Source organism: Ammospiza caudacuta, chromosome 5, assembly GCF_027887145.1.
Source record: "Ammospiza caudacuta isolate bAmmCau1 chromosome 5, bAmmCau1.pri, whole genome shotgun sequence".
NCBI classification, from domain to species: Eukaryota; Metazoa; Chordata; class Aves; order Passeriformes; family Passerellidae; genus Ammospiza; species Ammospiza caudacuta.
In genome coordinates, this window is record NC_080597.1 from 11,153,262 (window position 1) to 11,178,467 (window position 25,206).

Here is a 25,206-nt window from a genome sequence, read left to right on the forward strand (position 1 = left end):
TTCCCTGGCTTGCTTGGAACCTGTCTCCTCTTAGATTCCTTTGATACACCCTGAGTTCTACATGCACAGTCCCCTCACACCCCCAGTCCTGCATTCTAGGCTGTATCAGCTCCCAGGGATCACAGATTCTGACCTCACAAGTCACTGCTTTTTCAACCCCCTAGCTGACTCCTACCCCTAATGGTGGCCTCAATAAACCCTGCCAAAGTCACAGTGCTCCACTGGGTTCATCCTGTGTCAGCCCACACCCCAGCTCCAGATCTAACTCCATGAACTTCACAAAGGCTGCCACACATTTCCAAACTACTGTTTTTCTTTTTTATTCCACTGTTATCAGCCTTCCTTCCAGTCCCACAGAGCTGGCCAAGTCTTAGAATAATTTTCAGCTCTGTTGAAAAGCATAACATTTACCCTGGCGAGACATGCACAAAAACCACACTTCCAGCTCAAATGAAGACAACCCTTTGAAAACAAAAAAACTCCCATTTTTGACCTAAATAATCTTCAGAGTTACAAAACAACTTGCCCACTGCCTGACTCTAACCCTTGCTTTGACTACAGTAACGATGTTACTAATCACTTCAAGAGCACTACTCAAAACTGACCTTCCTTTTAGTTTCTGGTCTCAACACCAAACTTAGCTTTTCCACTGCCTTCTTCCCAATTCAACCCAACTTACAGCTAACATCTTGGCTTCAGTGCTATATGTTAATTACTGCCTTCAAAACCTTGTTAAACGCTTCCCACAGCAGCTCTTCACACGCTGCTGCTATTGTAGCTGTCCACATGTGAGGAACACACCCTGCTTAGGAGCTTCTCTGAAGTTGGACTGTAAGCACAAACGCTCCTGCAGTATAGTAGCAGGGTGTCCCCCAATCAGGGAATAACCCACAATGGCTCCAGTGATTTCAGAAAGCTGAACAATCCCTTTATTAAGCTATACTATATTATGCTACATACTAATACTATACTATATTCTACACTAAAGAAAAACCTGTGACCCCTTTCAGACAGTCACAACATAGCTTTGACCTAACTGGTCAATCAATCCAAACGACCATCGCCAGAATCCAATTAACAAATCACTTTGGGTAAACAATCCCCATAACACATTCCACATGTGCCAAACAACAGGAACAGCAAATAGAGGTAAGAATTGTTTTCTCTTCTTTCTCTGAGCTTTCTCACTGCCTTCCCTAGGAAAATTCCTGGGGAAGTTGTGCCTGCTGCTCTGTGTGAAGAGAGCTGTGACCACACCTGCAGCCCTCCCCTGGATTCATTCCAACAGCTCCATGCATTTCCTGTGCTGAGAACTCTGGAGCTGGATGCAGTGTGCCAGGAGGGATCTGACAAGAGTAGAACCATTTCCGTAGACCTTCCTGGAACCACACCTATGCCCCTTGCTAGCTCCACTTGTTATCCCAGTCCTGTACTTGGGATGAGTGGCACAATGCCAGCTGGGCAGCAAGAGCTCCAGCTTTGACCATGGCAGATAAAATCTGAGATGAGAGTCAGTTTGAGTCAGACAGAGGAGGAAGGACAAGGTTTGCTGCCAGTCCAAGGGTCAGAGGGTGCACCATGGGCTGTCAGTTCAGAGAGGATCACTGGGTCCCAGTGTACCTGCAGGACTGACACTGAGACCTGCTGAAGGGACGGGTTTCCTGAATGGAGGATAAAGCCTTCTGGGTAAATTGGCTAAAATGAGGATTAAGATCAAGCTCAGCAGAAATGGAAGAGCTGGGATAATTAAAAGGTTTTAGAATCCCTTCAGAACAGTAATACTGCTTTTTACTGGAATGGATTTCCTTAATTAGGTTTGGAGTGGGTAGGTGTTGCTGGACTGCAGGTGAAGCCGGGGCTGCTGCTGGGGCCAAGGGAGGACCTCAGCCAGCAGCTCTCTGACTTGTTTTTCCTAAGGCTGTTAATAAAATCCACAGTCACAGTGGTAAAAATAGTCACTGTTTCATACCCTGAGAATGACTTGGTTTTTGTGTTTAGAAACCCCTCCCCTGTCATTACAAGAGGCAAAGAGACAAACACACAAAGGAACATGTGCAGCACAGAAGAGGTAACTGAAATTAGGCCAGGCTCGTTTGTGACCTGGTGACCCCCATCTCAGCATAAACATATCAAAAAGGGACAGCAGCAAATCCTTCATGCTGTGCTGCACTAAGTCTGGTATTAATAACTCCACGAGAAACAAACACGTCAGAGCTTTCCAAACAAGACAATGTGCTTCCTGGAAGCACTTTTAGCCCTGATGGTAACAGGAGCTGTTGCCACATTATCATAAAGGTTCCCCAAATGAGATCCAGCCCAATTCTGCAGCAGATGTTGAATAAGGATTGCTTGGTGGTAACCTGTGTCTAAGCTGCAATTTCACTGTTGGAATGAGGAGCCAGCAAGCCAGAACTGACACACAGGAAGACTGCTCCCATTTTCATTTGAGACATCAGGAAATTCCTCCAGAAGGCTCCAAAGTGTCCTTCAGTAGCTAAACAGAGCAAACACTCATGGCCCATCCACCTTCACTGCTCAGTCACTGATATTACACCAAGAATCATGGTCACCCCCTTTTTATACAAACTTCAGCTGAAGCCAAAACTCTGCATGCTTCCATCCCACATTTCAGGAGCAGCCAGTTTTAAGATTTAGGATTATGCCTCAGTTACTGGGCTTTCCAGTCCTGTGCTCAGGCAACTAAATTATATTCTTTGGGCTTTGCATAATAATAAGCACACATTTTTCAGTAAGAAAGCACCTGTAATACAACCCTACAGGACCTGCAATGTGCTTTGGGGTTCAAATAGTTTTGGTTGCTTTCTATTCCAAGAGAGAGCGAGCAATATGAAGAACCAAGTTAAGGCAACACAAGATTTTTCATTGTCATCTGCAAACCATTCTAGTGTAAGAAAATGTAACATCAAGACCACACTTTTGAAAGCTTCTGTTTGACTGTTGTCATCATACCTTGTCAGTAAATATGGTGAGAATGAGGCTGGATTGTCCTGCTCTGAAAACATTGGCATGGAACCTCCCATTATCCAGAGACGGAAATACAGCACAAGGATCACCTTCAAAGAAGAAGAACACCTAAGTTAGAAATGCACTACTAAGGAGAGCTAAGGCCTCCAGCAAATGTTTTGTTGTGATAGCTCTCCATGCTGTGCAAAGCCAGTCAGCTCAGCAGTTTAGGCAAAATTCAAGCTTGCCACCTTACCCAGGGTGACAAACCCTTGGCACAGAGCGCACTGTGACTTTGTGTGTCCCTCCTCCTGTCTGCACTACTGCCAGCAACTCACACATCTCAGCACCCACCACAAGGGCAGCACTCCCAAGGACAAATCTGTCACTCTGCTGCAGTGTAGGCTGCAGAATTTTGCTACTGATCTCTACCTAAATGCAGAGGGGAAAATCATGGGTGATGTCTTAAAAGTCCTTATCATTTATCCACACTGGCGTAGGTGTAAGGACAAGCTCCATCAGTGCACCTCGTGCTGCACAATCCTAATTCCTGGAAGGATTTCTGAAGCTGCCACTCCTTTACCTTTCTGGTAAGCACTTGTCAAGGGACAAGCAAGGGGACCTGGCTCCTGGAGCAGCACAGGGAGCTGCACACCCAGAACATCGCCATGGAAGTGCTTGTTTTCTCCTCTGCAATGTGTTGAGTCCTGTGTGCAGCACATCAAGCACCAGTTTTTCTTACAACTCTTACCTGCACTGGCATTAACAGCATGTCACTGACAGGGCAGCCCAGTGCCACAGAGTCCCCTGTATTTAGGGCAGGAAATACCTGCAGATGATTACATGGTTGCAAGGGCAACCACGATAAATCAAAAGGTTTGAAGTGGAAACACAGTAATATTCTTGTTTCTGCACAGCTGAACTTTTCTAGACTAATTCCCAAGCCTAACTTCGTATTAAGATCTACCATGAGAGATTTCTGAGTCTTTTGGGATGCCACTATGCATTGCTATTGGTCAAGTCCATTCATACTTACGTAGCTTATCACCAAAGCAGCTCTCTTCAAAAAAGGCCTTGCAGTATACAAGAAATTCTGGTTGTTATTTGCAGTCAGGTACCTGAAATACAAGGAAACAAATGTTTGTTGAAGTACTTTGGAACACTAACTCATTTTTCAAATGGAGAAAAATGTGTGCATTGATTTAACCACCCTAAATACAATAATAATGACATCACTCCAACTCTTCAAAGGTCTTTCCACATAAGTAAAATATTGAGACTAGTTCAAGTAATCCACACTATAATACATTGCAGTTCTGCCATCAAAATCTGGTCCTGGTGTGTTTGTTCGTTTGGTTTTTGTTTGTTTGTTTTTAAATCTTCAATTAACCCCTTAATCCTCAGAAAAATCCCAGGTGTGTCTCAGTGAGATTGCTGCCTTCAGACTCCCAGAAGACTAGACAGAGACATATTTTTAAAAGGTCACCCCAACAGAGCAATTCAATTTTAGACTATGATTAAAATGCAGAAACTCCTTGTTCCCAGCTCTCTGCTCAGTCTCTAGAGAGGAGAATAACTATCTAGCAGAACTGATTCTAAGCATTTTTGGGAGTGTATTCTGCACATTTAAGTTTCATCACAAGCCTGCTGACAAAGTGCTATGATAATTAATTGCACAGAGAAACACACACGTGGCATACTGTTGTAGGAATGTTCATAAAACCCTTCCTGTTTCTTAATGAGTAAAATGAAACTGTATTTGGAGCCAAAACCATGCATTTATTTTAATATTGAATAGAAGCACTTGCCAAAGTCTAAGGAACTTTCTTACTATAACAAATAGTGCCATATCCATGGCATTAATTTCATGATAATTCTGTGTCTATTGAACCTTAGAAATGCTCCATCACTGTAACAAAGCAATGACAAAAAGAAACACAGAAGGGACAATAGGAATATTTTAAACATATAGTAGGTAAAAAACTATTGAAAAAAATTAGAACTTATTTTAAGAAGTTATAAATATCAAGTCAACAAAATAAATTCAGAAGGAAAACCCTTTGCAGGTTCTTCTGTATAACATACAGTCAGTATCAGGATACTCTATTTAAATGATTTACAAAAACTGCAGTTTGCATTGCAACACCTTGAAGCAAGCTACCTTTCCAAGCATGAAATCCTCATATGTTTCTCCTGTGAACATGGAGCATATAAAACACATCTTATTTCCTCTCCAAATTCCTTAAGACAGTCTATCACCTGACTGCTTCCACCCTTCAAGTCTTTGAAAAAACAAGACTGAAGCACTTCCTAATGCAGCCAAGAGTCCTTAATACCTGGGGTTTTGTTCAAATTTTCTAAAGTAGGAAGTTTGCAAGCCTGGTCACCACGGCAAGATGAAGAAAAGATTACACTGCAGAAAAAAAAGCACCAGGGCAAAGCCGGCAAGAAACAGAGGCAGCATTTACCAAGATGAAAGAAATACATCTGGATGCTCTGTACAAAGGAACTGCTCTTCAGAAAGCTTTCCCTAAGTGCCATGCCTAAAACTAAGGAACTAAACCACACAGCATAGAGCAAGCCAGACAACTTTCAGTCTTTGGAGTCTACTAACTGTGAAATGTTGACATTTAAGCACCAAACCTGACTCAAATGTCAGACTAGTCTACAAGGGCTGAACGCCTCAAAGTGCAAAGTTTCTGGAGTTCCCACTGATTTCAATCAGGCTGCAGCAAGTACAAGGGAGGTGAAACTAAGCCTTCAGCTTTGTCTGCCCATGAAAGGTCAGGTTGGCCTTCAAGTGCTCGCCATGGCCCAGCTCCAAACCCACCGGAACGAAAGGGAAAGCCTCTCACTGACTTTAACAGCATTTGGACCAAACCCCAGGCTTTTGTCCCCTGCTGGAACCCTTTATGAAACTTAACCCCCTTGTGATTTGCAGCAGGAAGTGTTTGGTTGCACTTTGTTTACATTTTTATGTGTGGAGAGAGGAGAGCCCTCTATTCATCACACTGCCTGACTCCTCAAGAACCTGTTTTTGCTCACTTTTAACTCTCTGCAACACTTTAGGAAGGAATTTTCCATTACAAATATTTGCTTTGGGTAGAATTATTCTGGGGAAAGATCAACTAGAACAGTTCAGCTCTTTCTCCAAGGCTTCAGTTACAGACAGAGGAGCACTTTTATCAGTGTCAAGAACTCTGCCAACTTCATCCTTGAGAAGCAGCATCACCTGACACCAGCGACCCAAAACTTGTGAGGTGGCCATCATCTCAGGCTGTGTGTTTGCCCTCCTCCAGAGAAGCCACCAGTGGTCAGGCAATGAGTAGTTCAATTAACAAGTGAAACTTTTCCATTAAAGAAAGCTGCTGTCCTGAAGTCTGTCTGGAAACAACAGAAGATAACATGGTTCAATGCTCAGCAAGCCTGCTCTCCACCCACCAGACTGACCTGCAGGAGTGGCATAAAGGACAGGTCACACTCAGTGCCTCAAAGCTTTAGAAGAACCACGTGGATTCCCAGAGCACCTTACTGAGCTACCACTTGAGTCAGGGAAGGTAGCTAGTGAAACATCTCGGTCTGGTGCAGGTGGAAAAACAACATACAGTTTGCTGAATGAAACCAAATGAACTGCTAACGGGACCTGGATGAGTGTCCTGGACTGTCAAGCAAATTGTATTCTCTTTGCCATCTGTATGGCAGCTGTCTTCTGTCAAGTGGGCAGTTTTCCTTATCTCTTCCACAACCACTCCTCCCTCCAGGGAGACATCTGCTGGTAACAGGCTATTGAATGTCACTGCATGGCTGATAAGAACTACAGCAACCCAGTGGGAGATGCTCTGCCCAGGGGGAGGAGCCAAGCATTCCTAACTGGATATAATCTGGAGATTCTAGAACACCAGCACAGCTTTCTCCACTGGATTTCCAGAGGAACAGCTGCCTCTTCTTCCACTGGATTTCAGAGGAAGAATACACCCTTCTACAGGATCCCTGCTCCAACAGAACCACACCTGACACTCCAGGAGGACTGCAGCCACACTTCCAACTGGACTGCTACCAACACCCTGACCCACAGGGTGTCAGGTTGTGTTCTGACTCTGTCAGTGTTGTTCTAGTGTGCTGCATTGTTTATTTTATGCTTTCATTTTCTTCCCTATTAAATAACTATTATTTCCTGCTCCCATATATTTTGCCTGAGAGCCCCTTAATTTAAAATTTATAGCAATTTGGAGGGAGGGGGTTTACATTCTCCATTTCTGGGGAGGCTCCTGCCTTTCTTAGCAGATACCTGTCTTTCCAAACCAAGACATTGAGGAAGTTTGCTAAATGTCAGTAACACACAGCATGGAAAACGCAGAGCTTTTTACATGTAAAATTGCAGCAGCTTTTTCCACGTTAAATCTCAGCTTGCAAATATATCTGAAGTTACACTGAACTTCACTCAGGCAACTTTAATATCAGCCAAAGCTCTTAATTTTGTATTTAGCTAGGAGAAGCAAAGAAATTACTATTCTAACAGTTAAACTGTTTTATACCCCTTTTTAACAGCTGTCTTGTAAAAAGCCATTCACCAGTCACATTTGCACACTTTTCCAGGCTGCCAAACAGCCCTCTGTTCATGGGAACCACTCCCTATCACCTGCTCCACCCCAACCAGCACTACTGTGGTACCCAAAACATGCCAAAACACACACACACATGCATTCACTCCCACATGAGAGTGGGTGTGGGACAGAGTTAGGGAAAGTGTGCTGATGGCAGTACCACATAGCAACATGCTGCCTCCCAAGTATGTGATCATTTCAAGGTGTGGGTCTTGCAGGTCTTCCTAAAAAAATTGTAAAATTAGAGGAGAAAATCTCAGCTCGTTGGGTTCACTAAACAAGTACAAGAAGAGCCCATTTGGGCAGAGGTTCCACTTCCACTTCATGCCAGCTTTCCCACAAAGCAACCCAGCAGGTAATTGCCCACTGGCTCTCTTTTAAAAGCCTTTCAGGAGTACTCCCCAAAACAACCAGAATCACAACAAACAATAAATCCAAGGAAAGCCTAATAATGCAGGGACTTCTCTTGTGTAGCTCAAGCAGAGGCCAAGACAGATATTTGGCAGTCCCAGCTTCCTGAAAAGCACAGCTCATCCTGGAATCAGTTACATCACCAGGGCACTCTGAGGCTTTATAATTGAAGACAGCAGGGTAGGTGGCCCAGTAAAATTCAATATGGTGCAGTTTATAGGAACATACACTTTGCTGGTACCAGATGGACGCTGGGTTAATCAAAACAAACTTCTCTAAGAAGCAGGCAGCTTTTTTAATTTGCCTGTGCCATTGGAGGCACCTCGAGCTCACAGAGCAATGTGAAGCAGCTCCTCAGCTGCTGTTCATTGCCATGGCTCTGGGAGCTGCTGCAGGCCACTACTGGAAACAGGTTTATCCCACACTGCAGCTGACTCAGCTCTGGCATAAAATGTGAGCTTGCTCTGGGCTCTCTCTGAAGGCTTTCTCAAGGGAAGCGAATAAACAATTAAGATCTCTGGTGGACCCTCCATCAGGAATGTCTAAAAGACCAATATAAGTTTGCAGCAGAACAAGTGTTGGTATATCAAGAGATTGTTTTGGCCAGGTCACTTCACTCTGAGAGGATCACTGCTCTCATTTATCCTCTGCTTAGGAAACAGAGCCACTTCCCACCAACGGCCAGAGTTTTGAACTAGCACTTTCAAACTCCAAATACTACAGGAAGATACTGGAAGGATGAATAAAAAAGCAAGGCTGCTCTCTTACTCCTAATTCTTGATAAAGGAAAACACCTCTAATCAAGAATATTTTTTAACTTAGACAGGGATATTTTAAGTGCATGTCAAAGCTTTAGGTCATTGATAGATGCACATCTAATCCTAAATCAGCTTGACAGACTCCTCTGCTGAGAATAAGTTTTACAGGAGCCACATTCTGTCTACAGAGACCACCTTACCACTCCTACTTAAAGAAGACTTCCTTATCACCTGTCCAGACAGCTGCATCTTTTTTTTTTCTGGAGAAGCATCTTTTCCCCCTAGCTCAGCCTATAATCCTCCTTGAAGACAGCACTTGAAGAGAAAGTGTGTGTATATGATATCCCAGGGAGAAAACAAGAATAAAAAATCCATCATGGAGTAAAAAGAACGGAGTGGAATAATAATTTAAAAAAAATCAATATATTCTACCACATCTGGATATTTAACTTGCTTAAAGTACTTGTCAATTCAGGGAAATAAAATACCAGTCATAGCTGCAGGTTTTGCAAGGGAGAAGAAAAACCCTCCTGCTGCCTTTCTTTATGGGTAGTCCTGACCTTGCCCACAGCATGTGTGTGGCATCCTTGCTCCTTTTCTCCCTGGAGAGCCTCAAACTCCAGCTACCACTGCCCACGCAGACCTAGATGCATAAACACACACAAACAGCAGCAGTTTTACTGACTCTTCTGGGAGCCATGGAGAGGTTTTATGAAAGTCACAACTGTTTTAACTCATTTTCACTGATAATGTCATGTATTCTTTGTGTACATTTTCAATTGTGACTCTATTTGGAATTCCTACCATTTATTGGGGTTTTGGGGAAGGCAAGGGCAGGGCATGCACAGCAGAGAAGTTGATCCCACTCATGGCTTTTCCTTATTCTCTTAGGCAGTACATACTTAATTCTGTGTGGGATGAAAGTAGAGGAAGAAAACTGGGAGGAACAGGGAGAGGAGGAGAGAGAGGCACAGTGAGGGATCAGGAATAGAAAGAGAAAAAAGGAAAGTAGCAAAATGCACTTAACAGATCAAAGACGTGACTGGGAACATGAAAAAGGGTTTCTCCTCATACCAGACATTCCACCCATGCAAGGAGGAGACAAAGTGGAGGAGGGCTAACAGGAAAAATAAGACCTCATCAAAGTATGGCCACCAGATCTCAGGAAACCAAAGCACCAAGGCTGCAGTTTCAAGCTTCCATTGATTTCAGCCATTTTATTGCCTCTGCACCACACACACCTGAGGCATAGGCTCATTCTTCCCTCTCCTAGCCCAGTGAATGGCTCCTATAGACATATTTCAAGTAACTGCACTGACAGCAGCTTTGGTTGCTCCCCACACTGAGCTACAAATCCCTATTTACAGCTGCTTGTGTTTTTGACAAGCTTTATGCATTCAGGCTTAAATTTTTCTCTTCTAAGAGTTTATGTTAAGCTGTAACTGTTTTCTTCCTCAAAAGTATCAGGTAAAACAGTTCAGCTTTTCCCTGAAAAAACAGCTGGAGAGATTTGCCCATGTTGACCAAGTTCTAAAACCACTTTATTGGGAAAACTCGGTGGTAGGAGACCCTCTCCTGCAATGCCTGTATCCAGCCTGGAGACCACTTGCTTGGACTGCAGAGGGCTGAAAACATGTCTGAAGAAGAGTTCTGTGAGTATGTGTTACAAGGAAGAGAGGGGATAAAAGGAGAAGAAAGGCAGGCAGGCACAAATTGAGGGGTGTCACAAACACATTTTCTGAAAAATCCTTTCCTTAGGATTTTTTCTCCTGAGAAGCTGAGAGGCCTCAAGAACAAAATGTAACCAATGATTATCTGCTGCTGTGGAATGCAACAGGTGCATCTGTGATTGGTCTCATGTGGTTGTTTTTAATTAATGGCCATTCACAGTCCAGCTGTCTCAGACTCTCTGGTCAGTCACAAAATTTTATTATCATTCCATTCCTTTCCTTTCCTTGCTAGCCTTTTGATGAAATCCTTTCTTCTACTCTTTTAGTATAGTTTTAATATATCATTTTCTTTTCATATAATATATATCACAAAATAATAAATAAGCCTTCTGAAACATGGAGTCAAGATTCTCATCTCTTCCCTTGTCCTGGGACCCTGTGAACACTGTCACAGAGGGGGAAAAAAAATGAGTCGGGAAAATATATATGGCAAAGCTAAAAGGTTATTTAGACCTTTGCTGCTGTCAGAGATCCAGTGCCAGCATCCAAAAAATCTGCTGCCACTGGAGCTCCATTCCCTGGTGTCCCAGTGAGCACTCAGGAGCTGCACTGAAGCACAGGAAACAGGAGAACCCTGCTTTCCCCAGAGCTGCTCCACTTGCAAAAGCAGCTGTGTCTTCCCTGAACCAGCCCAGCAGGAGCAGAAGAACCCAAAGCCACAGAGGACTCCAAGAGCCTGATTGGTGCCTTTGTGGGTGCACAGGGCAGGTCTGGCAGCACTGGAACACAGCCAGCCCCAAAGTACAGCACCACATCACTCTGCACGCCCAGGCTTGGGAAAGGGGCTGCTGGCACAGGCAGGGAGCACAAGGTCTGCACAAGGTATCTAAAGCACTCCCTAATCACAAAATTCTCTCTTACCTGACAGCTTTTATGGGAGGAAAGGAGGAGGTTCTCCTCCTCTCATGCACAAGGCTCAGTTATCCTGAGTGTAAATTATTGAGGTGTCCCTGGGAATCAAGTGTCCCAGTAAAAATTTACAAACAAGCCATAAAAGATGTGGCAGCCTGCTGCCTTGCTTTGATGCTCTCTGTAAAGGGTTTCATGTCACTAAACATACACTGATCCAGCTAGCTGTTAATTTACAGAAGGAACCATGGTAGCTTTAACATTCTAAATGTCCAATTAGGGAATTAAGGATATAACTTTTTTGCTGTTGTCTTTGACAAGGATGCCAATAAGCAAACTTTAAAAAGAAAAACAACCAAAAAGCAACAAAAATATGCAGAGAAAGGGCACAGAAATCAATGTCACTGGTTTTGGTGATCTGCTTTCTACTCCATGCATCATCCCTAAAAATGGAATAAGCACTGATGAAAGGCATAGGGGTGGGTAAGAGTCAGCTGGTCCCAATTCCAAACCTGAAACAACTTTTCAAGGAATTTAAAATATTTTACTGGTACAGAGTTTGACTTGAGGAAGGAGGGAAAGAAAGAAAATGTTTACAGGCAAAGCTGCTCTCAATCAGGGCAAATGCTCAGTTGTGGGTTGTTGGGTTTTTTTCTTAAATATCTTTGCTCAACTGAATTATATTTTATAAGTCATCATTTGGGGTCAGGTCATCCCCCAAAGAAACCTTTTGGAAATGCTTGGAGAGGCACATAATGTTTTAGCTGTGAGCATTTCTGGTAAATCAAGTATAAAGGGTAAGCAAAAGTCTGGTTTCACAAGGAAATATGGGCACAATTTGCAAAGAAATGCAGGGAGAAGATCACCTGAACCACTGGGAAATGTAGCCTGAAGAGCATTGTTTTATTTCAATACCTACCTGTTTGGAATTTTTTTCAATTCTTATATAATTTACTGGTAATCTGAAACTACATGTAAAATGCAATTTAAACCTGTATTTTGCACCTAATCAAGGAGAGGGGGAAATCAGGCATTCACAATTTGAATCCTTGACTTTGAGATATCAGGATGAAAAGAAGAGCACTCATCAGACTGCTTTGATGGGGAAGGAGGACTGTGGACCTTCAGGACAGTAAAACATATGTGTATGGGGAGATTGGTCCCTTTTCCAAAAACTTTTCCCATCCCTGAGCTACTTAAAACACAGCTTGCTGCATGTCAGTACTAAATACCTCAGAAGGAAGGTATTTCCCTTCCAGAAAACTCCTAATCTGACATCTTCTCTACCCTGCCCCTTTGCTTCTGTCAGATTAAGTAAAGCAATCTGTAAATATGCCAAAGCCATCTCTAAATACAAAATAAATGGTAAAAAACTCCAACCTTCCTCACTCTTTTCTCTTAGGAAAAAGTCTGCTATTTTTAACATCCTCAAAAATAGCTTGTTCTTTTTAAACACGAATGACATGAGTCTGTTAGCAATACAGTGAGAATCAAAATAACATTCTTCTGAGCTGATATCCCTTCAGAGAAACTTTTTGATGTTTGCAATCAAATGCAACTCGATGCCAAAGTTTTACTGCAACACAGAGGGAATCTGAAAGAAAACAATTCAAACATTGGCAGCCAATTACTTCTTTTGTCAGCAGCCCTGTAAGTAAATTGTGCCTGTGCTATTCCTGTTGGCATGAAATACCAAACACTGTACTTCCAACAACTTTTATCTCTGTTGCTTTTCCCTACAAACATCTACAAATCCTTCAATTCTTCAAATTAAAAATGGACTGGTTCTTTCATCACATACATTGGTGGTTCAGTTATGACAGGGTTCATCCGTGAAAAATAAAAATTAAAAACTGCAATAGCCGGTGAAGATTAGTGGCTCACTTTAAATGGATTTCCTCTGCAAAGCTATTCTTTATATCTCATCTAAGCAGATAATAAATGGTAAAAGCCAAAAAGCACATCAATAAAAAAATAATTCTGAAACTTGGCAGAATTATAAAAAATAATTACATTTTATCCTATTTTGACCATGATTCAGTCTCATCTATTGCCAGAAAAATAAAACCACAAACGTTCCAGTCTTCTTTAAGTCACTAAGATATATTCACTTTGAACTGCATTGGCAACTTCCAAAAAGTAAGCAGTAGCAAGAAAACAACATGATTTTGTAGTCTCCATTTCCACAGAAGTGGGCTTAAATTCTGAAATTGAAAAGCCTGGCAAGCACAGTTTCTCACGGAAGTTTATGGAATATTGCACTTGGCCAAAAATACAAGCAGCCTCTGCCTTGGGGATTTTGCCACAGCCTGTAAGACACCCCCAGCCCTCTGCAGGATGGGCTGGAGCTGACAGTGGGTAGGAACACCTTCCCACCTGGCTGAGAGCCTCTGCTCCAGGCACCCCTGCAAAGGCACAGCACCAACCTGGATACAGGGAAAACACATCGGGAACTTTGCTCAGGGCTTGTTACCTTCCAGTGCTGCAACAAAACCAGCCCAGAGACTCCTGTTGGATTTACTCACAGGAAACAGGAATTTGCATGAAACTAAGAGATTCTTTTTCTTTCCTTGTTCTCCTTTAAGATTTGTGCTGCATATGTTTGATTCTATCATTAAACACAAAAAACAGCCCTTTTTAAATAACTAAGTGAAAAGTACCAGCCAGCATGACTAAAATTGCCAACCAAGAAAGACAGAGAGCTGCTGTTATTTCTGTTTTTGAGTTATTGATTAAATGTAACATCCATAAAGCAGCCATCAGAATTGCTATTCCACAAGCATTCCTAGAGAAATAAAGACTTATTCCAAGTGCCAATCACATACACTCCTGTGGTTAAAATGCAATTAAACAAGTAAAGGATGTAATATACCTAACAAGCCAGACAAAAATAAATAATGGGAAGCTGAACTGAGGAGTAAAAACAAAGGTAATATTTTTTAAACATAATTAAAATTTGGGAAGTGTCAATACAGACTGGTGTTTGTAAGTCATTGAAAAACCTTTCAGGTTACACCTATGTGTATTATTTATACTCAGGCAAAAGGGCTCTTTTACAAAACATGTCTGAGAAAAGGAGGTTGCTGCAGTGTTTCCTGAGGAACAGAGAAGCAGTGGAGTGGAGTTTACCTGTCAGAGCTTACTCCAGGAAGCACCAGCTCACCCAAGTGCACTCTGCTTCAGCAAAGCTATTTTTGCCCACTTCAGTTTCGCTTCCTCCAACTGATAGCTCAGGGCTATGATGGGGAAGACACAAAAGGGCACTTCTCACAAGGGCCAGAAAGAAAAGGGTTTCACAAGATGGATGGAGTGAAACAAGGCAAAGCCTTGATGAACATATTGTGCTTCAGGCAACTCTGTAAAAGTCACATTACAAAAATCACCGTAAATGGCCTGCATGAGTTTAAACTCTTGCCCAAACCATCCGTGCTGCTTCACCCCACGCTCACCTCAGGGACCAAGAACACCTCTGCCCAACTCAGCAGTACCTCTTACAGAGCCACAAAGCCCTGCTCTCTTCTTTTGGTTATTGAGGGTTTTTCACCCTAATGATCTTGTTTGGGAGCCCTGAGCAGACCCAGGAGCCCCTCCCTCGGCAAGCAGCCACCTGACAGCACAGCAGAGCAGCTGTCTCCAGAATTAGGACAGAGACATCGAAACACACAGAGGCAAATTGATCCCATCGATCTCTCAGAGAGTTGAGAAGCACACAGTCCTCAGAGACCTTTATTATTTCACTCTGCAATGAAAGGGCCTGGCAGTAAACTACAGAGAGCCAGTTTTATAAGCTAGGAGGGAAATGATTATAGAACATTATAGAACTGAAGCAGTTCAGGGATCTTCCAGCTGGTTTAAATTATTTGGCTTCCTTACAAACATATTGAAAGGGGAAAAAAAAAAAAAGGAAAACTTCTGAAGGTCAGCCATGAGTGCTGTAGGTACCCCATGAAGCAGAGTTACTAACTTATTCTCAAGCATTTAATGTAGAGATGGGAAAGGGGAGGAAGGAAGAATACAGAGGGAGAAAGGAGGTTACTGCAGCCATTTGCAAATATGGATTAAGGAATACCTGACACAAATGAGCAAAATAAAGAGAGGGACAAGAGAACAACACAACTCCCTGGCCCCTCTGAGCTCCACTGACCACCGCAGGCAAATGCTCAGGTATAAATCTGTACTTCCCCAGGAAAGTGCTGAACTGACCCCACTCTGCCCTGGCTCTTGCTGCTGAGGGAAATACCAGCAATTCCCAGAAATTCCCAAAGAGAACAGGAGCTGATTCTTTGCCTCCTTCATTTGGTTTTCCTGTTTATTACACAAGCTTAGCTATTGTATGTGCCATACTAAGAGTTTTGCAGGGTAGCAGTAACATATCTAAAATGCCTGGAGAGGAAAGAAGTGTTTGCTTCAGGTGAAACTTTTCTATTATTTCAACCCAGATTTGCAAATACTTTCACCAGCCCCACACTGCATTTGTGTAAGTTCCACAAGACAAACACATGGAGTTGCATTGACCAGCCTTCAGCAACCCAGGCTGGTGGGAACAAGAAGGAACATCTTAACAGCTTCCTTTTTCTATTCCACCCCTGGGAGGAGTGTGACTGTTAGTGAGTACTCTTTTTCCACATTTCTTATTTAGACTATGTCCAAAATAGAAACAAAACCTGTTGTTCACTAAGAAATTATTTTTTTCCTTTTCCATTTTGGGGCTGATGGCCAGCTGTGGGGCTGGACCTGATGCAAACTTGATCAGGATCCAGTATCTGTCCCTCAGTAACATCTGCAGGACAGGGACTGTGCTGCACCACATCACACCCCTCACCTCCACCAACCATCTCCCAGCTGCACACAAGCTCACTTGAAAAATCAAACCTGCCAGACACCTCATTTATTTCAATTTCTCTTTCTCTCTTGGTGATCTGTCTTCCTGACTCTGCAAGGCCAGATCTGATAAAAATAATATCAGCATCCAGCAAGCTATGGTAGAGGAAGTCCAAACCCTACAGACCCCATTCCACTCTCACTCCTGTCAACAGCTAGCTCTTACTGACCTCACAGCAGGAACCATAACTTCTTTCCCCTTCTTTATGATTATTTTTTCAAGCAACTCTTGGTAGAGAGCCAGCACTTGATGAAGAATGAGACAATCCCACCGGGTGCTATCCATCCGTGTCCTGCCAGCATTCCTGACACTGACCAACCCAGCATCCAGGATTTACAGTGCTCAGTGAGCACATCACAGCTCAGATCACCAGCCCCACCCAGGAGGGGATGTTCCCTCTCCTGCCCTCTCTGCTCTGCCCCAGAGAGCCTCAGTGGGGATCACACAGACCAATCTACTCTCACAAAACACCCCGAGGCACACACTGAAATACTGGTGAAAGCTGCTCAAAATCCCTGCAAGAACAGTGGCAGCAAAGGGGGTAAAGGTTGATTTCCCTTTAGTCAAGGGAAATGAGCACCCCATGCACCCTTGTCAATCAGCAGTGCATGGGGAGGATGCTCTCCTCTGAGTCAGTTTCTGGGGACCCTCTTTCTCCCCATCAGCAACAGAGATTTCTCTGTTGTCCACAGTTTATCATCTCCTGTGGACTCAGTTCCCCCAAACCCCACACTGTCCAAATGCAGCTCAGGCTTGATAAAAATAATTAGAGTGAGTACAGGAGAAAAACATCTTTTGGATCTGGTATTTCTTGTGCACAAGAGTGCAAGATACTTTCACCTTCTTGGCACACCTGCCTTTGAGTTCACAGCAACTGATGCCAGCTTTGATGGAAAAATATCTTGCTGAGCCTCAAAAAGCACAGGGCCAGCTTTCCCTTTGCTGCTCTGTGGGTCAGTCAGAGACAGATTCATAAAAGGAAAAGCTTCTGTCATCTCACAATACCAGCCACAGACAGGCTGCCTTCTGACAGGGGAAAAAAATAAGATGACTACAAATAAAGTTGATATGGTAACACATGTTTAAAATCAATAATGAGAAGGCCAGAGAAGAGCTTATCCAGAATCCTAAGTGCCAGCCTGTCTTACAGCACTTTGGCAGAGGCAGCTCTGGAAAAACAAGGTGGAGATGCCTGCTTTATGGTCTGTCTGTGTCAATGCAACCCCACCTCAGCCATCTGCTTCAGCCAAAACCCAGGGACCAAACAGCTCCTGGGATACAGAACTGGGGCACAACTTTGGGACCACACAGCTCAGGTGTGAGGGGGAGCACCTGGCTGCCCCACAGCCCCTGAATCCCTCCAGAGCATCCCCCCTCAATCACTGCCATGTTCAGCATGAGCTGCTCTGCTGGGCTTCTCCTCAGACGCAGATTTTGGGAACTGTCACCTCTGTCTCTGTGGACGCAGGCATCACCTATCCCATGGCTCTCCAGGAATGTACAGACCATGGTCATAATTCCCATCAACAGTTTCAAGGATTTCACCTCCAGAATAGCAGAGTGAATTAAATCAAACAATCCACAGCAACATCACCACCACTGGAAATTAAATGGGAGGACACAGCACACAAAATTCCTTGTGCTCTCTAAAGGAGGATCATGTATATGCTTGCTACAAGGCACCTTCAGCAGCAAGCAAACATTTTGTAACAAGCAGCTTTTCATCCCAAATGTCTTCCCTGCAATTTCCAGAAGCACCAGTTATCCAGCCTCCCAGATGTCCTCAAGCTGCTTCATGGACACTTTTAAAAGCAAGCATGTGGAAAATGCAGAGCTGTTCTCATGATGAAGCTAACCACTCCAGAGGAACCACAGATGTGACTCCTAACATTCCTAATACTGGTTTCCATACCTGTATTTTGTAATCCAGTCAATCATGCCAGAAAAATCCCTAACACTGCAGACACCTTTCTTATATTTGGGTCAACACTGAGAAGTGGGTGAGCTCTTCACCAGTTTCGTGTCCTGCTGCTGATTTACATTCTCAGCACTGTGGTAACAACTTCAGACAGAGACCTGCTTCAAAGCATTCCTAATGGAGACTGGGAAAAGGGGCATTCCCAGTCAGCCTGACCTCGCAGAGTTTATACAGGACACACTCAGCATCTTCACCCTAATGTGGACTGAAAGCAATCCAGAAGGTTTTGTGGTTCCCATTCCTTGCTTTAAAAAAGGGATGTGCTCTATCTTCTAAGAGAACAGCTGACACATTTCAAAATTTCCTTTTAATTTCTATCATGAGAACACAGAATGGGAAGGCTGTGTAAGGAAATAGTGTTCTGGAAATAAACTAGTGCAATATGAACATTGTTCGTAAGATTTCAATAGGGATGACTCCCACCTTCAGGAAGGAAGACATCCAACCCCACTATTAAAAAAAAAAAAAAAGCTTTTATCAGACTAAAATTTCAGATTATGTGAGTTAAAGAAAAACAAGTTTTTTTATCCCACCAAGTTTGCGCTTTTTACCTGTCTTTTTCTAAACATAAAAACCTGTTAAGATTTTTTTTTCCTAGACTCCAAGGCATACACTTTTCTCCAGGAGACTGAACCACTGCCAAAACCACACTGCTATTCAAGGATCTTAACGTGCTTTGCAAAAACATTAATTAAAACTCACACAGCAAGAAGAAGGGAGCGAAGCAGGATCTTTCATTTCACAGCAAGGAAAACTTCACCACCAAAAAAAAAGGGACAAAAAGATTTGACAACATACTGACAGCCTCAGAGAAAGTTGTGCTGCAGAGAGCAGCAGAGGGGACGCTGGGAGGGCAGAGAAGTGCAGGAAGAAGAGTAAAACCCAGCATTTTATCTCTTGGCAGTGCTTTTGCTAGACTGCGCTCCTATTACGCAACATTAAGTTGGCTGAGATTGAAAATAGCGATTCAAGAGTCGGTTTCCTTTCTCCTGGCCCTCCTCTGCTTTCTCACCACACCTACACAATTGCTGCAGCCAAATACAGCATCCACAGCACGCCAAACAAAGCAGTTGCTAATTGTCGTCTCTCATTACAAGGACGGCTCATCTGCACTTCTTTGGAGATTTATCACGCAGCCATTATTTCTCTCTGCTGCATGATTTCCCACTCGAGTGTGGCAAAATAAGGCAACAGCTATTTAAATGCAATTTGCAACATGGTCTGCCTGCATCAATTTCTTAGTGTCTTCTGGGAAGATGGTACCTAATCCATAAATACACATCCATTTGCTTAACCAATTTGTGGACAAAAGAAAAGTAGAACTAAATGGACAATTTCATTTCTACCGAATTTTACACTCATTACTTCATAATTCACCAGCACCATTCCATCAAAGTGAACTAAGGTTAGGAAAGCCCTTAAATACATCCTTACCACCATGGCAAGGCTAGAAAGGAAAATAAAGGGGCTCATTGACATAATTTGCTGCTTTGTAATTGTTATTTTCCTTAAAGAAAGCCCCAAAAGCAGTTCTTGGTGACTGCTGGGTACTCCTGCAGGCAGAAAAGACAGCCTGCAAAGCCGTGAGTTCAGGAAAACAACAGTGCTCTCCTGAAGGCAGCAGGTCAGAGAACACTGTGATTCTCTATCCAGAGGCTGGCACACATCCTAAGCAAAGGTTCTGTCCCCTGGAGCCACCCAGAGCCAGCACAGCAATGTGGGCTGGAAGGAGCAGTAAAGCAGGTGAAACTGGGGAGCAGGGCTGCTTGGGTTCTGTTTCTTATCAGAAATAGCTCCATATAACACATTTTAGCAAACCAGAATACCAGAGGAGTAAAGAAGGAATCTGTAATCCCTCCCATTTGTACATTTTCAGCTCTTTGGGCCTCAGTACAGAACTGACACCATGGCTGTTGCTCAGAGCAGAGTGTGGCATCCATGCATGAAGTCATCTCTGCCTGACACCAAAGCTCCTCCTTGCAACACAAGTGTTCAGTCTTCACATCAGGTCGAGAGACTGTACCACAGAGTCTATTTTTGTTACAGAAAAGAATGTTTTCAGATCAAATTTGTTTCCAAAACAAAGGAATTCACCTCCCAGCACCTGCCAGGGAGAGGGAAGGAGAACATTCCTTCCTCTGCTCTCAGGAAATTACTTACCCAACTGCTGGAGGTGTTAAGAAGACTGAGTCTCTTCCTGATGCCAATACCGGAAGGTGTCAAATGCCTTCATGTCACTCTGCTGTCAGAGCACCACACATCCAAGCTCATGTACAAAGTTTATTTTGTCTCCTCTGATCCAGAAATACTTCAGACCACTAATACATGCAGCTCCAAGTTATTTCCTCTCTGCCTTTTTTTCCTTTAGCTAGGAAGGAGCTGGTACCACTGCTGAGCGATGGGTGCCTCTTAGAGCTGGAGAGCCTGCAGCTGATGCTCAGCAGCTGAGGGACAGAACAACCCAGCCCACAGAGGATTTCCCTCACCCTGCAGCACCCTGAACTGCAGCCCATCCCAGAGCAGCTGCTGCATTGTCCCATATGTCCATGGAAAGGCCCCAGCCTCACCTCACGGCTGAAGAAAAGTGAGTGAGCCCTGGGGCTGGGCTGAGCCTGGGGATGACTGTGTCCACACATCCTCCAAGGGGGACAGAGATGAAGGAAGTGCACACCCTGCTTCCCCTGGAGATATAGCATCCCCTTCAGACTCTCCAGCCAAAAAAGGAGCAAATCACTCTTGTCCAGTAACAGGCAATCTTTCTATGGGACTTCATGGACAGAATTCCACGGCAAAGACAGAACAGGCAGATGTCTCTCTGGGAAGAAAACCCTCTGGGACCCTGAAGTACACTGTTACCAGGAAGGGAAGGAATTATCCTTTTCTTGAACCATGAACATGTTATCTCTGCTCACAAGCTAAATCATCCTCACAATCCTTCAGACTCTGACATAACAGGCAAGCAGCACCCCCTTGGCATGGCCAATGCAGCCTATCCAACACTCATGGAAAGGGAACTGGGCTCTCCAAAAGGGCTGGCACAATGAGAGCTAAAGCCTCTGGGAGGCCAAGAGAAAACAAGAAGCAGCAAGTTTCTTCCCCAACATATGGGAAAAGTGTTGGTATTTACATTTTGGTCCAGTTTTAAGTTTCTGTTCTCATATAACCTAGACATGTTTTGCACTAGTGTGCAACAAGGCATAAGCATAAGCCACTATACAAAATAGTTCAACTTCATTTTTCCTGCATGCCAGTTACCAAGATAAAGCAGAAGGCTCTCTCTAGTGCTCCACTCACCTATAAAATTCCCTTAAACCTATCTGGTGGGGATCCTTTGGGCATTTTTTTCATCCCTTACATTTGCAGTTGATGTTTTTTGTTCTGGGCTTTCTCAAAATGGTTGCAAGTCAGAATGAAAAGCTTAAGTTTCTGAAACTGCTGAGATTCTCATGGCACTAGACCAAAGGACATAAATAAAAATGAAAATATGCACTCCAAACATACACTTCTCCTTGGCAAAAGCAAAGACAAGTTCTCTGGAGAGTCTCAGCCATCATGACTGCACAAAACCTACCTAGACAAAGCCAGTAAGAAGGTTAGTATGTTATTTAGTAACAAGAAATCGCAATCCTGTGTCCTCTCTACAGAAACACTTGGGAAATAAACAGCTGTTGCTGGATTCTCAGACGTTAACCTCAGTCTTGTACCTCAACAGTCCCTCTAGTTCTGTGTGCCCACACATCAACACACAGGCAGGAAAAGGAAGGAGGATAAAAGAGAGGCACAAACATAAGGATTAAGAAGGCAAAAATTGGTTACTGAGGCCTTTAGGCAAGGAAAAGAAAGCTTTCCAGGCAAGCTTGTCAGACAAATAGCCATCCAAGGGGAGCCTTGGAGACCATCCAACTGGACACACACAGCACTGAGCCAGTCTGTGAAAGGAATTACATAACTGGCTGTGCATGATAAGAGGTTCTGTGTCTGATAAGACAAATAGTCCCTTACCACCTGATGTTCATTTGACAAAAGTGACCATTTGCAGATTATCTCCTGGATCGTGCTGATTTCCATAGGTTTGGGGCTTTTTATCTTTTACTGAATCAGAGAGTAGATCTCCCTTCTGGCTAAAGCAACAGCAAGTCCCATCAGAGAAGTGGTCCAAGAAAATCAGTGTTAACCAATTAGGACAGGCCATTAAAATCAATGATCCAAAATTCACCAAGCCCAGTTTAAGAAGGTGAGAAGAACTCCAGAGGGAGGTTCAGAGAGCTGGTGAGATCTGCACTGCCAACCATCCCATTCCTAAGCCTGGAAGCCTTACCATGAGGATACTGGAGATATGGAAACCTCCTCTGTGCTGAGCACAAACAGAACCACAGCAATCTACACCAGCTGTTCTGCTGCACTGACCCAGTAATCATCATGATTATGTGTCCCACTTACTGGGGGACTCTGCTACAGGGATTAGCAGATTGTGATCATCACACTAAGCTCTGCTCACAAAAGCATTAAATGTAAGGACCTAAACGTGCAAAATAATTTCCTGATAAGTACCTCAGTCTTTGGGTGCCCAAGAGAAGACAATTCCTAACTGGCAGAGAGCATTACACCGCAAGTGATTGCACAGGGAATCCCACATCTCAAAAGCTGGCCCTGGGAGCACCATCTGGACTCCCTCAAGAGCCCTGCAACATTATCCAGTTGAAAAGGCTTTGCTAAATCCTTTCACACTGTCTCCCCAGAGCATTTCTCTGGAGATACTGGCAGCCTATGGTCTGGACAGGTGCAGTACTCGTGGGGTAAAAACCTGGCTGAGGGCCAGACCCAGAGTGGTGGTGAATAGAGTTGTGTCCAGCTGAGGACTGGTCACTGGTGGAGCTCCCAGGGCTCAGTGTTGGAGCCAGCTCTGTTTAATGCCTTTATCAGTGATCTGGACAAGGGGATTGAGTGTTCCCTCCATCAGTTTACAGACAACACCAAGCTAGGAGGGAGTGTTGAGCCACGAGGGCAGGAAGGACCAGGACAGGCTGGATCAATGGGCTGAGGCCAGGTGTGTGAGATGCAACAAGTCCAAGGGCTGGGTGTTGCTCCTGGGCCACAAGAAGCCCTGCAGTCACGGGAACAGGTTGTACTGAGCTGGGGGTCAGTCTCTTCTCCCAGGTAATAAGTGATAAGACAAGAGAAGTGTTGTTAAGTTGTGCCAGACAAGGTTTAGATTGAATTTTAGGAAAAATTTCTCCATGGAAAGTGCAGTCAGACATTGGAATATGCTGCCCAGGAAGTGTTCAGAAACACTTTGGGGTTATAGTTTAGTGGTGAACACTAAACCACTAGTTTAGTGGTGGTGCTGGATCAATGGTTGGACTCCATGACCTTGAGGGTCCTTTTCAACCTTAACAATTCTATGGAAACTAAAGTGGTCTTCAGACATAACCTGGGGGATGACCACGCCATGCTGAATTCCCAGGACTCCTGCCTTCCCTGAAGCTTCCTCTCATGTCCTGACAGGATTACCAGGGGGACAAGAACACACTGAATCACCACACTAAACCAACATCAGCAATCACAAACTCCCCTGTCCTCCCATGGCAGGGAGACATCTTTTGTCAAAACATCTGCTTTGAGTTTGATATGGAAACAGTTCCTTTTTCCAAGCTCTCACATTTGTTTTTTCTTCCTTAATACTTTTTTAAGTAAGATACTAGATAGAAGATCTTCCACCTACTGAAATATAAGCTTTGGAGGCAGAAAACACTTCCAGAAATTATCTTAAGAATCTTAGTGAACTTTGTCAAATCTTGAGTCATCTTTCTTTTCATACAAGTGTGCACTTCATTACTTGGTAATGGAACAGTAATTGCTCTTCAGTTATGCAAGATGCACCGCTAATTTGTAAGGGGTTTCTGGAGAGGTAATGACAGATGCTTTAAAAAAAATCAAATATGAGAATAGGAAAAGTTGTTATGTAAAAGTTAATGGTAACCACAGAGTATCTGACAGCTGGGTCACAGTCTCAGTGGGTATAAAGGCACAATGAAGATATTCTGGTCTTACGCATTCTTAAACACTGAACCTGAAGCCAAATTATTCATATTACTCTGCACTTTAATCTAACTGAATCTCACAAATGAAGCATCATCTGTGTGGGTCAACACCTGACAGCCCTGTTTTTCTAACAGCTTCCTACACACTCCAGGTAAGGCTGCCAGCAACTCTGCAGAAGGCATTTTTCCCCTCTGAAATGATGCTTCCTGATTATAAAACATGTTGGATATGAAATAAAGGTATCAATCTATCTATTTTCTGGTTTCTAAAAGTAAATTCAGTGTAAAACCTGCTAGGAACTACATTGTGAGGGATAACCTTGTGTTAAAAGGGATGATCATTATAAATTTCCTCCACTCCCTTTTCCCCAACTTCACCCCTGTGAGCAGGGGCTCAGTGCAGCATTCAGAGAGCACGTGTTGGCTCACAGCCCTTCCAGACAAAATGTCAGCTCCAGAATTGGAGCACTTGCGTTTGCTGATGCGTGGCAGCACTCCCAAGATCAGGAGCAGCACACCATCCAAATGTCATCTGTGTGTGCAGATGCAAGATCAAGTGCACCTCCTCATATGACTAATTTTCCAATTAACATTGAAACACTTTTGTGCTAAAAACACAACAAGCACATGGGAAGAGCTTGTTCTTGCTCCACAGGGATTTATTATCAAAGATACGCTGATTTTACCCTAATCTAGTTGGTTTTACTCAAAGCTTTTACAATATGCCAGTTTTGCACAGCAAAACATAACTGCATTTTACTGCTTTCAAGCAGCTTAGCATGACATCCAAAGGAAAAAATTCTAAAAAAACAAACAAAACAAAGATTGGCAAACGCTTAGAGAGCTTGCTTCACCCACTCTGATCTCCATGCCAGTGCAGACACGTTATTAGCAGGACCCAACTATCTAATGTGAGACTTGTTCCATCCAAATACATAAACTGCATCACAACAGCAACTGCTGAGTGGATGAACCCAGAGGAAGCCCAG

At 43.6% G+C, this 25,206-nt stretch overlaps 1 protein-coding gene across 1 annotated transcript in view; it reads right to left on the reverse strand.

The window, feature by feature from the left end:
• The window catches only part of TMTC1 (transmembrane O-mannosyltransferase targeting cadherins 1), a 143,827-nt gene that overhangs the window by 84,956 nt on the left and 33,665 nt on the right, over positions 1 to 25,206 (reverse strand). The window contains exons 6-7 of the mRNA XM_058804849.1: positions 4,001 to 4,082; positions 2,971 to 3,074 (exon numbers count right to left, since the gene is read on the reverse strand). Of these exons, the coding sequence (XP_058660832.1) occupies positions 2,971 to 3,074; positions 4,001 to 4,082 (186 nt within the window). The remainder of the gene's footprint in view (positions 1 to 2,970; positions 3,075 to 4,000; positions 4,083 to 25,206) is intronic.